The sequence below is a fragment of the Natator depressus genome, chromosome 1 (assembly GCF_965152275.1).
Source record: "Natator depressus isolate rNatDep1 chromosome 1, rNatDep2.hap1, whole genome shotgun sequence".
Classification (NCBI taxonomy): Eukaryota; Metazoa; Chordata; order Testudines; family Cheloniidae; genus Natator; species Natator depressus.
The window spans coordinates 99,092,474-99,104,574 of record NC_134234.1 but is presented as its reverse complement, the minus strand read 5'-3'; the positions used below and the strand labels follow the sequence as shown (position 1 = coordinate 99,104,574).

The 12,101-nt window shown below is 44.8% G+C and overlaps 1 protein-coding gene and 1 long non-coding RNA gene across 2 annotated transcripts; both read right to left on the bottom strand.

Moving 5' to 3' along the window:
• Positions 1–1,552: 1,552 nt before the first annotated feature.
• Positions 1,553–5,406, bottom strand: ZIC2 (Zic family member 2). The gene is made up of 3 exons (XM_074963027.1): positions 4,218–5,406; positions 2,389–2,552; positions 1,553–2,113 (listed from the first exon to the last, which is right to left on the bottom strand). Exons 1-3 carry the CDS (start codon positions 5,215–5,217, stop codon positions 1,829–1,831), a joined length of 1,449 nt encoding a protein of 482 aa, XP_074819128.1. The 5' UTR covers positions 5,218–5,406; the 3' UTR covers positions 1,553–1,828.
• A 277-nt stretch (positions 5,407–5,683) lies between these two features.
• On the bottom strand, positions 5,684–11,285 carry LOC141993507 (uncharacterized). Its single transcript, XR_012640878.1, has 5 exons — positions 11,041–11,285; positions 9,366–9,461; positions 8,236–8,335; positions 7,373–7,465; positions 5,684–5,832 (listed from the first exon to the last, which is right to left on the bottom strand). It is a non-coding gene; the product is annotated as an uncharacterized LOC141993507 (long non-coding RNA).
• Positions 11,286–12,101: the final 816 nt, after the last annotated feature.

Sequence of the window (12,101 nt, the reverse complement as noted above, 5' to 3'; positions counted from 1 at the left end):
AAGAAAGCCCGGATGCTGGTCCACACCCTTTCAGTCTCTTACTAAAATCCAGCGGTAAGCAAGAGTTAATTAAGATCGAGATTTATTCTTTTTCCTTGCAAACCCCACGACTAATATTTGTAGATTTGTTTGTGTTGATTACTCATTTAATACATTTTAAGTAAAGTCAGTATATGGGCTTTTAAAAATTTATTTAAAAATTTTCTTTAAGAGAAAATGAAGCTACCTTATGCTGTCTCTTTCACTTCTTCAGTGGTGTATATAAGCTGTAAAAAATATTTTAAGGATTTAAAGAATAAACGTAAATTTCAAATGTCATGACCAAAGGAACAACTTTAGATCTATGTTTGGGAATGTCTAATCCACCAGCATTCCAGTGTGAGCTATTTTTGGTACCTTCTACAAAAACAAATAATGTAGAACATAAATATAATATTGAGTAAAACAGATGACAAATGTGTACTTTCCTGAGGAAAGCTGGAGGTATTTTATATTCAATGTAAACATATACTCAAGGGTATATATTGTAGAATACTTGAAAAGCTCACTCTTATTGTCACCACAGGGCTTTCCAAAATGTTTTTGTTTTACTGGCACATAATGTGGGGGTTTGTTTGTTTTTTAAAGGGATCTTTTGGAGGATAATTAACGCTCTCATAACTGAAGAAATTTTATGATTTCAAAAAATTTACCCTAAGGTGATTTTGCTAGTTTTTAAAAACTGTTTTGCATATTCTAGCCACCTTGATTTTCATTCTTTAGGTGCAACCTACACAGTTAAAGAAAGCCTTTGGAGGTAAAAAGAACCAGTACATGCAGTTTCAACACATTTTATTATATTTCTGTATGCATTACTCTCAAAACATATCACAAGAAATGATGAAACCACTTAAACCTTCAAATAAAAAATCTGAAACAGTTTATGCTCACAATTGTACATATTTATAGTTAAGAAACATTCTTTATAAATACTGTTTCCTCTGTAGCAAGTTAATACCATAATTTAATTACAAATGGATAAATATGGTAACAGATATTTACAGAAGGAAGGGTGTTATTAGGGAAAAGCTAACAGCACGACGTTTATTTTTCCTCACAATCTTCCAAACAGGAACTAACAAATTGAACTTGCAAAAGCACTAAAACATCACATGTAAACCCAGCTAACAGAAAAATACATTCACAAGCGTTGTTGTTGGTGTGTGTGTGTGTGTAACAGAATGGAGACTTTGGCACAGTTTTCCCCCCAGTCTATAGTTGAATTAAGTTTACAATCAAATTGCCTCTTTAAAAAGAACACAATATCCATTATCACAATTACAAAAGAAACCATTTTCTTCCACGTTACTTTTTTTTTTTTTTTAAATGGATGAACTAAAAAGAGAAAAGAAACGAAAAAAGTCCATCACTTTTTGGGGGTGGGGATGGGAGAGAATCAATCCGTAGTTTACAAATGGGACGAACTTCTATACACCAAGAATCGAATAAAACTTCGTTTACCACCTTGAAGGAGGAAGGAGGAGTCCTCTATAGACACAGCTGGTCGGGCTGGACGGTGCTGGGGCAGAGAGAAGGGGCGGGGGCGGGGGAACGGGACGGGACGGACAAGAGGAGTTTAGCTGTGGCGGATTTTTTTTTGTTTTGGAGGCTCTGGCGGGGATTTGCTCTCCTGGACTCTAGAGCCGTTTGAGTTGTTAATCCTTTCGCTGGCTAAGAATTAAACCCAAACCAAACAGGATCCAGCACCTTCCCGGTGTGTGTCTGCTTCTCCCTCCTCCGCGGCGGGGAGGGCAGGCGCGGGGGCCTCGCCCAGCAGTCCGGCAGGGCCCTACACGTACCATTCGTTGAAGTTGGAGGAGAGGCCGCTGTGGCTCCCGCTGGCTCCTCCACCCCCGCCGGCTCCGCTGCCGCTGCCTCCCCCGCCGCCGCTGCCTCTGTGCACCGCAGACACCGCGGCCGCCGCCGCCGCCGCTGCAGCCGCCGCCGCCGGGGACAGGTTGGTGGTGCTCTGAGTCTCGGCGCTGGGGGACACCAGGCCCGGGGGGGTGGAGGACTCATAGCCCGAGCTGGCAGCCGGGGACGATTCGGAGCCTTGAGGGGAAGATTCATGGACCTGGAAAGCAAATGCAACAAGACAGGGTGGAGTAAGTGTCCCTGTGCGCAAGGGACTCCCAGCCAGAGCTCACACCTCCCTCGCAGGGCCAGCGCACTCCCAGGCACCCAGGTCCGGCCTCCTGTGCCAAGCAAAGGCTCCCGGGCTTTACAACCTGGTGGTGAGGCGGCTCCTGTTTTTATTTCCCTTCCCAATAAAGAAAACGCGAGCTAAACCCTTCTCCCAGACCGACCCCCTCAGAGGATGTCAGCTGGCAACACGGCAATGTGTTATACCTTCATGTGCTTCCGCAGAGAGCTGGGGTGGGTGTAGGATTTGTCGCACATTTTGCACAGATAGGGCTTATCTGAAGTGTGGACATGCATGTGCTTCTTCCTATCGCTGCTGTTGGCAAAACGTCTGTCACAGCCTTCAAATTCACACTGGAAAGGCTTTTCTCCTGGAAGATAAACAATGAGGAATTGGTTATAGTAAACAACCAACTTGGACTTCTCCCCTGCTTATTGCACAATAACCCACAAATGCCTGCCTTAAAATAGGGGTACATAGGAAGAATTTTTTCCCCCTCTTTAAAATTTCTAATGCTTTATACCAACGTCAAATTCACTAAAATGGTTAACAAATGATTGATGTCACTGTGTGGATTGTTTTCTGATGACGCCTTGATGTGCAGCTATGAACTAACCACTTCGTTACTGACAAGATATTTTATCATAAAATACAAAAATATTGGAGCCATATCTCGCCATGGCTTTTTAAGCAGGACACCCCAGTGAAACCAGTACGGAGTTCTCCGTCAAAACTGGTGAAACTCTATGGCTCCAGTGAATTTACGGATTTGGTTTGGTTTCAACTGGTGCTATCCCACAATCGGCTCGAAAGCATATTTTAAAAAATCTAGACGTTTGCACCTTCATATAAAATCCAATATCCTGTTAAACTATAAACCATTAACAGAAGAGTTAAGGCTTGACACATTTTATTTCATGTATGGATCTTAGAAGTAAACACATATCCGCTGGGGGAAACTAAATGTCTGTAAAATACTCCAGTTAATTTTCATACAATTTCTTCACCCTGTTGCCAGAATTTCAAATGCTCACAGTAATTTGGAGGTGAGAACTCAAACATCCACCCATTTGGAGGGGGAACCATTTAATATTAAATGCCATTAGCACCTAAATTGTTTCTTAAAGACATCCGCTCAGACACAATGACTTAAGTGCGGGCATTTCATGCAAATACATTTCTCAAATTTTAAACCTTGTTAAAGCTCGTCTCGCACCTAGCTTCATTCTTAACACTTAAGAAAACAATTGGCCTATAGATCTTACCCGTACTCAAGTAAATATTTATAGTCGAAGATGCTAAAATATTTGGCTGTCTTTTCTGAAATACTCTGGCACAATTCTAAACCGGGAGTAATAGTAAATGAATAATCTATGAAGCAGGATGATGCGTTTGTTTTGTGACTGTTCAACTCACGCAGTTTACCACCAGGAAGTGTTGTGTCCTTCTCTCATATCTGACCTGATTTTTGTGTAAGTTTCTGAACCTCAAATCCTCTGCTACCTATTACATAATTTAATAAACTGTTGCAACACCAGCTTAAACCACCTCACGTGAGACTTTAAAAACACTTTCAAAATTAGAAAATTTTATTGCCCTCACTCACACCATTTAAATGTAATGAAAAGCATTCCCAGAAAGGGACATTTCGCCACTCACTACGAGATTTTTTATATTTTAAATACCTATGCACGCATACACACCAAAGTCATATATAAATATGTACATTACTTACATATAGATAATTATGTCAATCCATATTTTAATAGTATTAATGAATATATCTCTCCTGTATTTTACTTTGAAAGGGAAAGAGTACAGTCAAGTCTTGACATGTTTCCACATTAATAAATGACCACAGAAATAAAGCAATTAGTTAAAAAAAAATCCTTTCAAACTGAAAGAGCCGGAGAAAACACCCCGTGAAACGCTGCAGCACGCTGAAAATGGAAGTCTTTACACACGGGAGCATCTTTAAGTGCATTTTTTTAAACAAATAAGCCATTTTTAAATCTTCGAAACCAAACATAATTACCTGTGTGTGTCCTTTTGTGGATTTTTAGGTTTTCTGATCTGGCGAAAACTTTCCCACAGCCAGGAAAAGGACAGGGGAACGGCTTCTCTCCCGTGTGCACTCGGATATGATTGACCAGTTTGTATTTGGCTTTGAAAGGTTTGCCTTCCCGGGGACACTCCTCCCAATAACAGATATGGTTGCTCTGCTCGGGTCCCCCAACGTGCTCCACCGAGACGTGGGTGACCAGCTCGTGCATGGTGCTAAAAGTTTTATTGCAGCTCTTTTTGGGGTTGCTCAGCTGCTCGGGGTCGATCCACTTGCAGATCAGCTCTTGCTTGATGCACTGTTGTCTCATGTATCGAAAAAAGGCACCTGGGTGGTGATGGTGGTGGGCTGCCATGTTCATGCCCATATTCATATTCATGGGGCCATACTGGTTGTGCAGCTGAGCCGCCGAATAGGGATCAGTCCTGGGGCTAGAGACCTGGCGGTATTGATCCGATCGGGCGAAGACCTCCCCGGGCAAACCGAGGCGCATCTGCCCGTTCAGGACATTTTGGGAGGCGTGGGGGCCGTGCTGGTCGTGAATGGCGGGGAAGAGGATGTGGCTCTGAGCGTCCGTGTGCGGGTGATGGAGGGTCCCGGCCGCAGGGCCAAAGATCCCGTGCTGGCCGCCGGCCGGAGACGAGTCCCCAAAGCCCCGGCTGCGAAACAAGAAGTCCCGGGTGGAGTTGAAAGGCGCCCCGGAATAGGAGCTGACGTGGGCGGCATGGGGACCCAACGCTGCGGCCGGGTAGCCGGGAGCCTGCGAGGTGAAAGCCGAGCTCTGGCCGGGGGACAGATCGTGGGCCCCGGGGTTGAGTTTAAAAGCCCCCATGTGGGCTGCCGAGTCCACAAAGGTGTTCTGCGCCGCCAGGCTCAGCTCCCGGTCCTGCATCTCGGCGGCGGCCGAGTGATGGTGCCGAGCGAAAGTGCCCACTCCAATGGCAGGGAACTGGGGTCCGGCGTCCAGCAGCATGGTCCTGCCGCTCCGCTCCGCTTCCTCCCCCGCGGCTGCGCCTCTTCCTTCCCGGGCACCACCCGGCAGCAGCAGGAGGATCCAGGCACCAGGCTTCCCCCCGCTGCACCGAGCCGCAGCAGCAGCCGCCGAGCGAGCGAGCGAGCCACCGAGAGAAGAGTCCACAGCCAGGCGGAGAACCAAAGTGTATTAAAGGAGCTGAGGCGGGGGCGGGCGGGCAGGGCAGAGGAGGGGGAGCGGGGGGGGGAGGGAAGGAAGGAGGGGGGGCAATCGCGTTGCCTTTCCCTGCAACGCACACACACACACACACTCACACCCTGCCAAGGAAATGTCACTGCCGCCAACCTCCGCCCTGAGCCCGCACCCCCAGAAGAGCTGGCCCCTTTTATGCCTCCCTGCTCCCCCACACCTCGCTGGCTTCCCCCCGCGCCTCCTGCGGCTGTGGCTGGGGTGTCCCCTCCCCCCCCCCTTTTTTTTATTCCTCTTCTTCTCGGCTTGGCATGAGATGTGGCTCACATAGTAAACTCGCAGGAACGAATTCCCACAGATGAAGGAATCGGACGCGTCTCTGTCCTCGCTCTGTAGCCTCCTCTCTTTCTTTAAGTTGGGTCTGAGCTGGGGGGGAGATGGGGGGAGGGGAGGAGGAGGAGGAAGGCGGGGGGAGATGCGGATTAAAAACAATAACAACAACGATAAAAAAAAAGTGATCTCCCTCTCCGGGTCTCCGAGCCGAGCGGGGGTGGGGGGCTCGGCAGCAGGACACGCAGCCCCTGCAGATGCTCAAGCCTCTCTGGAGCTGGCTGGGGGCAGTGACCCCTTCTCCTCCTGCGCCTGGCTGCTCCCTCAGTGCGGGGTTTTATTTTCCTCCCGTGTCTCTCCGCCTCTGTTTATTTCGGTGGGCGCTGCTGCCGCCGCCGCCGCTGCTGCTGCTGCTTTTATTCCCCCCCCCCTCCTCCTCCTCCTCCTCCTCCTCCTCCTCCTCTTCCCCCCCCTTCTCCCAGCCTCTCTCTCTTACTCTCTGACTGGACTGGCAGCTCCTCTTCAAACGCCCCCTTTAACAGCAGCCCGGTCATTCGCCAGGCGCCCGCTCATTGGTCAAACTGGCCTCATCCATCCTGGCGTCCCCCAAGAGCGGCTAATAGCGGCTCGCGCTTCCCCGGGCCCTTCCCGCCTCCCCCTCCAGCACCGAGGCTGGGCGGCGGCGGCGGCAGCAGCGAGCAGTAGCACCAGCAGCAGCAGCAGCGCCGGGCTCTATCCCTCCCCACCCCCAGCACAACCCCACCCCTGAGCTCGGCCACAGGGAGAGGCAGAGCGGGGCTGCCGCAGCTCCAGCCACCAAGTGCAAGCGAGGCTGGAAACGGGGGTTGTACTGAAACCCTTTTTTCGCGGTTTCTTTTTGCTGGGGGGGAAGGGATCGGGGCAAGAGGCAGGGGAGCCGCCGGAGCCAGCCTGCCGCTGCCCGTTCCGGTCTTCCTTCTTGGGGGAAACAAACGAGCAAAACAAGGCGCTTAAAACATGAACCCGGGGGACCGACCTGCCAATACTGCCCCCCCCCTTTTCTCTCCTCCGCTGCAAAAGCAAAGCGGCCAAATCGTCGAAAGGGACAGAGAAAAGTCAAACACACTATTGATATAGGTGCAATTTCGTCGGCGGGGCTGGGGGGGGGGGAGAGAAAAACACCAAACAGCTCTTTGGTGTTTTTTAAACCACTTGTCTAGAGCAGAGGGATCAGACTGCCTATGCATGTGCATTGAAGAGCAGGGGCGATAGGGTTTGATGGTTCCTTTCTAATTTCTAACAATAACCGGAACAACAAAACGTGCTGCTGTTGTTTGAAAACCCTATGATTAGAGAGCAGGAATAATAATAATAATAATTAATAATAATAAAAATTACTAGACACAGCAAACAAGTCCGCTTCCCCTCCCCCTCCATGTCTGGCCCCTGGTTGGGTTTGTTTTGCAGTGGCTGGAAAATAATCATGTTGGGGCCAGTATCCAATAAACCAGGCCCTTTTAAAAAAATATATTTGTAATACTGACCTTTCTACACTCAACCTGACGTTTTCACTCTAATCATCTCTGTGCTCACCAGAGAGAATCAACCCAAAATGTAGTGGGTTTTTTTTTTAAAGAGGCGGAATAAATACTCTTACCAGCGACATTCCTGTCACTCCTCACGTTATTGTGAACTGCACCAAACACAAGTGGACTTTGCAGGGAGGGGGGGAGGAGGATTTTATAATGCTCTGTTGATAGATAGATAGATATTAGATTAGATAGATGATATTACAGTGTCTAAAGATATGTGAAATCAGAACGTTGCAAATAGCTTTTCTCCCCTGATTTGCTTAGATTAGGATCCTCCCCCCTCCACTAAATGGTTAAAAACAATTAAAAGCCTGCCTTGGAACAAACTGAAACATAAAAATATCGCTGGGTTTATTACTCTTCGTAAAACGAGAGGGTTTCCTTTATGAATACCAGGAATTCCTTCTAATCTAAAATGATCGTTAAAACCCACAAACTCCAAATGAATCTAGACATACCCCTCTGTTAGCTAAAACCCCCAGCCCTTCTTCCAAGCCGTCCCTTGGTCATGTCGTCTTACGTGGGAGTGCTGCTCCCCGAAATTCTCTTTCCAGACTGCAGAATTAGTGCATTTGCTGTCCTTGTATTGACCCTACAGCCTATATGGCCAGACAGCGAACAGATTATATTGTCCTTTCTCTACAACATTTCAGAAACGAGGATTTGACGGTTGCCCCCTGAATCAGAGCAAGGGAGATAGAGCACAACTTGGAGGTCGTAGTTATCTACAGTGTCTGCCTCCGGAAAACCAAATAATCATAAACACTGATAGCCACATATGCTTAATTATTTAGACCACTTTTCAGCAGAAGAGTTTAAAGGAAGATTCTGCATCTCAGAAAGGAAGAGCCCCCAAAAATGTCCAAGAAAAAATATGGTGTTAAACATGTTGCATAGAAAAATAACGTTAACATATCCAAACGCCTACCTTTCTTTCTTTCTTTCTTTCTTTCTTTCTTTCTTTCTTTCTTTCTTTCCCATTCCCAGATCACCCTGCTGCTGTATGCTGGCTCTGCGGCTTCAGGCGGCTGCATTGGGACAGTTTGGGGAGAGTTCGTTAATTCCAGCCGGAGACCCCGCAGGCTGGACTCTCTTTGCTATTCTTTCAGGGCTCCAGTTCTACAGTCTCTGCAGGAAACACAGGAGCTGATCCAAGTTCAAAGTCATGTCGCCGTCCCCTCTGAGAAGTGCTTTATTTCTCTACGAACCGCAAAACCCCTTTCCCCCATGTCATAGGGTGAAAAGGGAAAAAGAGAAAGAGAGAGAGAGAGAGAGAGGGAAAAAACCCTGCAATCGCTTTCAGGGCCATTGCCAGAAATGCAGACTTAAGCTCATTCTTTAGGGGGAAGACAGGGGCCAGTCAAATTCCCTTCTAAACTGTTTCAGTTAAATAAGTTTTTCAACAGGTTTGCGGAGGTGCCCGCAGAGCAGTGGTGTCAGACCCGCAGAACAAACAGCCGCTTCACGTTTCCCTCTTTGTAAGTTTTACGTATTTCTCTTTAAAACTGCACTGCTCTTATTATTACCGATTGTTTATGCAGATAGGGTATGAGAGCAAGGGATTTTTCCTAACTTTGTGTATTGTCTTCGTCTTTTATAATCTTCCTCTTCCTAGGTACCACGGTTCAAGAGGACAGTTGAATATTAGAACTTAAACTCTGCTTGATTTCCCCCCCCCCCCCACTAGATTGCTGTTTATGTTGGGAAGTGTGGACTAGTTGTATTATAAAAGTTGATCTGAACATGTGCCTAGAATGTGTGGTTGTGTGAAGATCAATTTAAAGGCGTGTCTGTACCGTCTATTTAAATGCATATATACTAGGGTTAAGAAAAATGGAATTAGTGATTTAAAATAGAGATAAAATGAGCAAAATTCAGTATAAAATCCAAGCTTTGTTTCCGTATGGAGGGAAGAGAAGGAGTGTAGAGAGGGGAATGATGCTCTGTTTAACCTGAAAAGAACAGAGCAATTTAACAGAATCACTTGCACCGTTGTCTGTATCACAGACACTCATAAATTCAACAAGATCATCAACAGGATATTAAGTTGCAGGTTACCTTTGATTTTGCCGATCTTAGCCACTTCTAGGCCGTTCGACCTATGACCCGTGAAGACCACATGTGTTGTGTTGTAGCCTCCCTCTGTAAAACACACTTTGGAACAAAAGTTCTTTGTCAGAGTTTAATAGAAGTGTAATGTAAAAGAAAAGGGAAATAATGAAAATCTCGGCCAAAGTTGTAACTTTTAAATGCCATTTCTTAAAACCCACTACAACGTATAGGGAACCTACAAAGGAGCACCTTTCTTTCATACCATTAAAATTTATTGTTCTCTCAGTAGTACTTATAAAAAGTTCCTATATAAAAATGAATTTGCCAGTGATTTAGTGATGCAGAGTACAGTGGATTTTTTTTTAGGACTGAAGAATCGGCCAAGGAACAGCGAATACTTGGACAATATTTTTACAGTTGTTATTGTGCTACTGAATCACACTGAAGATTTATTTTGTCACAGGAGACACTCTGAACTCCCGACCAGACTAGGAGTATTTTTGTAACAGTAAAAATAAAAACACCAAAAACACTAAAAGCAAGACGTTAAACATGAATGTGTAATTTGACTGACATACCTTTTTCACATGGAGGTTGCCTTATAAATGCTAGTGACAGCGAAGCAGCTTTCCAATAAACTGCACTGTTATTGCGATAGACTTTGTAATACAATTTATGCTGTCATTCATAAATAACAATGCCATATGGTAACCATATTGCTTATACAAGTAAAGCCGTCAAAATGTCACCATTTGATTTATCTCAACAGCTTCTTCAAACGTTGACGTTCAGATATAGAGAAAAATACGCCACATTTTTGACTAAATTTAATAGACACTGCGCCATGTAAAACACGATTTACTATTTAAAAAAAAAGTCCTAGGGAATAAATCAGACCATTAGAACTATTACATGCTTTTACTAACTGGTAGTGTATTGAAAATGATTGCTTTTCAAGTTTTGTTGCCATATAAAAATTTACTTTAAAAATATCATTGTAGTTCATTCACAATATGTTTATATTATAAATTCTCTCGATTTTTCAAACAATATAATCAATCCTTTATCACAAAAGCATTTAGGACTAAGTGGATACTATTCAATTAAATACACTCAATTTGTATTGTACCATAATGATGACTTCTACCTTCAGTTGGATATATGAAAAAGAGGCTATGGAAAGTTGGCGTTTATTGTTAACAGCTGAAGTTTAAAAGAGACACAGCATGTGTAAACTATATCCAGTTGAGCACTGCAGCAGGGGGAAAAATCTAGAATCCCAAAGTCTGCTGCTTTTTTACCTTTAGGTCATTTCACTGCCATGTATTTATTGCAAGAACATATGACGTTTAATCTTAAACGCTCGCAAGGCAGTGTGACCAAAAGTAAATCCTCCATGTTCCTTACCCTTTTGTGGTCACCAAAGAAGTCGTACTTCTAGAAATCATTGCTAACAGAGTCCTTTCAATGACTGACTGTACTGTGCATTCCACAAATACATCCATTCTGTAGCACCAGAGAGCAATCAGTTTGATCGCATTTTCACGACCTTGCAATACCAACCAATACAACATTTAATAATAAAAAGGCGTGTGTAAAGGGAACCCTGTTCTGAAAGAAGCAGAAGGGCCTGTCATGTATAAATGTGTAATCGTAGGTATAATGTACAAACAAATCATACCTTGGCTTCTTTTAGTCTGCTATCTGAATTTCGGGGAAGTGATGGGGTGTGAAACAGGGCATGTGTGAGCGCATGGATAATCTTCATGTCAACAAATACTTTCCGTTTATTGTCACATATGTGCTTGTCAGGGTTCTTTCCACTTGTTCTGTTGGTCTCAAATAATTATTACCCATATACTTCACCCATAATGGGGCTGTGACTCTTTCTGCACACACATGTTTTCTGATAAGAGTTTTGAAACCATTGGTGCATCAGCCTTGAACTCTGAGGACTCCACCATTATTAGTGTGAAGAATCTACCATAGAATTAATACTTGAAACCATTTCCAATCTTAGTCTCCCCTCGCAGATACATTCTGTCGCATTTTCAATATCTTGCCTGTCAGAAAATAAACCTGACATAAAGCACGCCTGACTGACGATCGGGTGATTTGCGTTGCAATAAACATGGATTTTCCATTCTGAACGTCTTTTCCCTTAGATCAAGAACAAAACTACAAACAAAGCAAAGCTGCCAGGAAGCCGTCCTGTTCACTTCCTTTATCGTTTATTAATTACCTACATCCATCGGAAAGAAACTTGTATCTGTTCAATAATTAAGGGCGTGCAATCAAGCGTTATGCTGGCGTCTCTGTGAATACAGCCTTACAAGGCGCGAGGTAATGGAGCGGGGGAGCACCTTATAAGAACGTGGGGCCGCCCTGACAGACACGCCACCGCATGTGTATAAAACTTGCAGCGGTTTAAGCAAATCTGGCGCTGAGGAAAGTTTTGGGGTGTCTTGTTGACTGTTTTGCTAAAAAGTAATCCAATTTGGGGGGGAGGGGGAAGGGGTAATCTACCTTGGTTCTGGTCTACTAACAGGTTTTAAGGACTTGTTGAGAAAAGCTTTAATGTTAAGTGTTCCCCAGAAGGTTTATATGTTATAAGATATTGTTCTCTTTTCCCTAAATATCAGTAAAATGTGCACTAAAGGCGATCGTTTATAAATGGTGCTCGTGCTCATTAGCATATATTTACATAATGCAACGATCAACAAAAAAATTAAAGGAAACATT

Coding starts and splice junctions, on each gene's coding strand:
- ZIC2 (XM_074963027.1), bottom strand. CDS start 5,217: ATGCTGCTGGACGCCGGACCCCAGTTCCCTGCCATTGGAGTGGGCACT. Junction 2,553..4,217: donor CCACAAAAGGACACACACAG/GTAATTATGTTT, acceptor TTTATCTTCCAG/GAGAAAAGCCTTTCCAGTGT. Junction 2,114..2,388: donor CTCTGCGGAAGCACATGAAG/GTATAACACATT, acceptor TTTGCTTTCCAG/GTCCATGAATCTTCCCCTCA.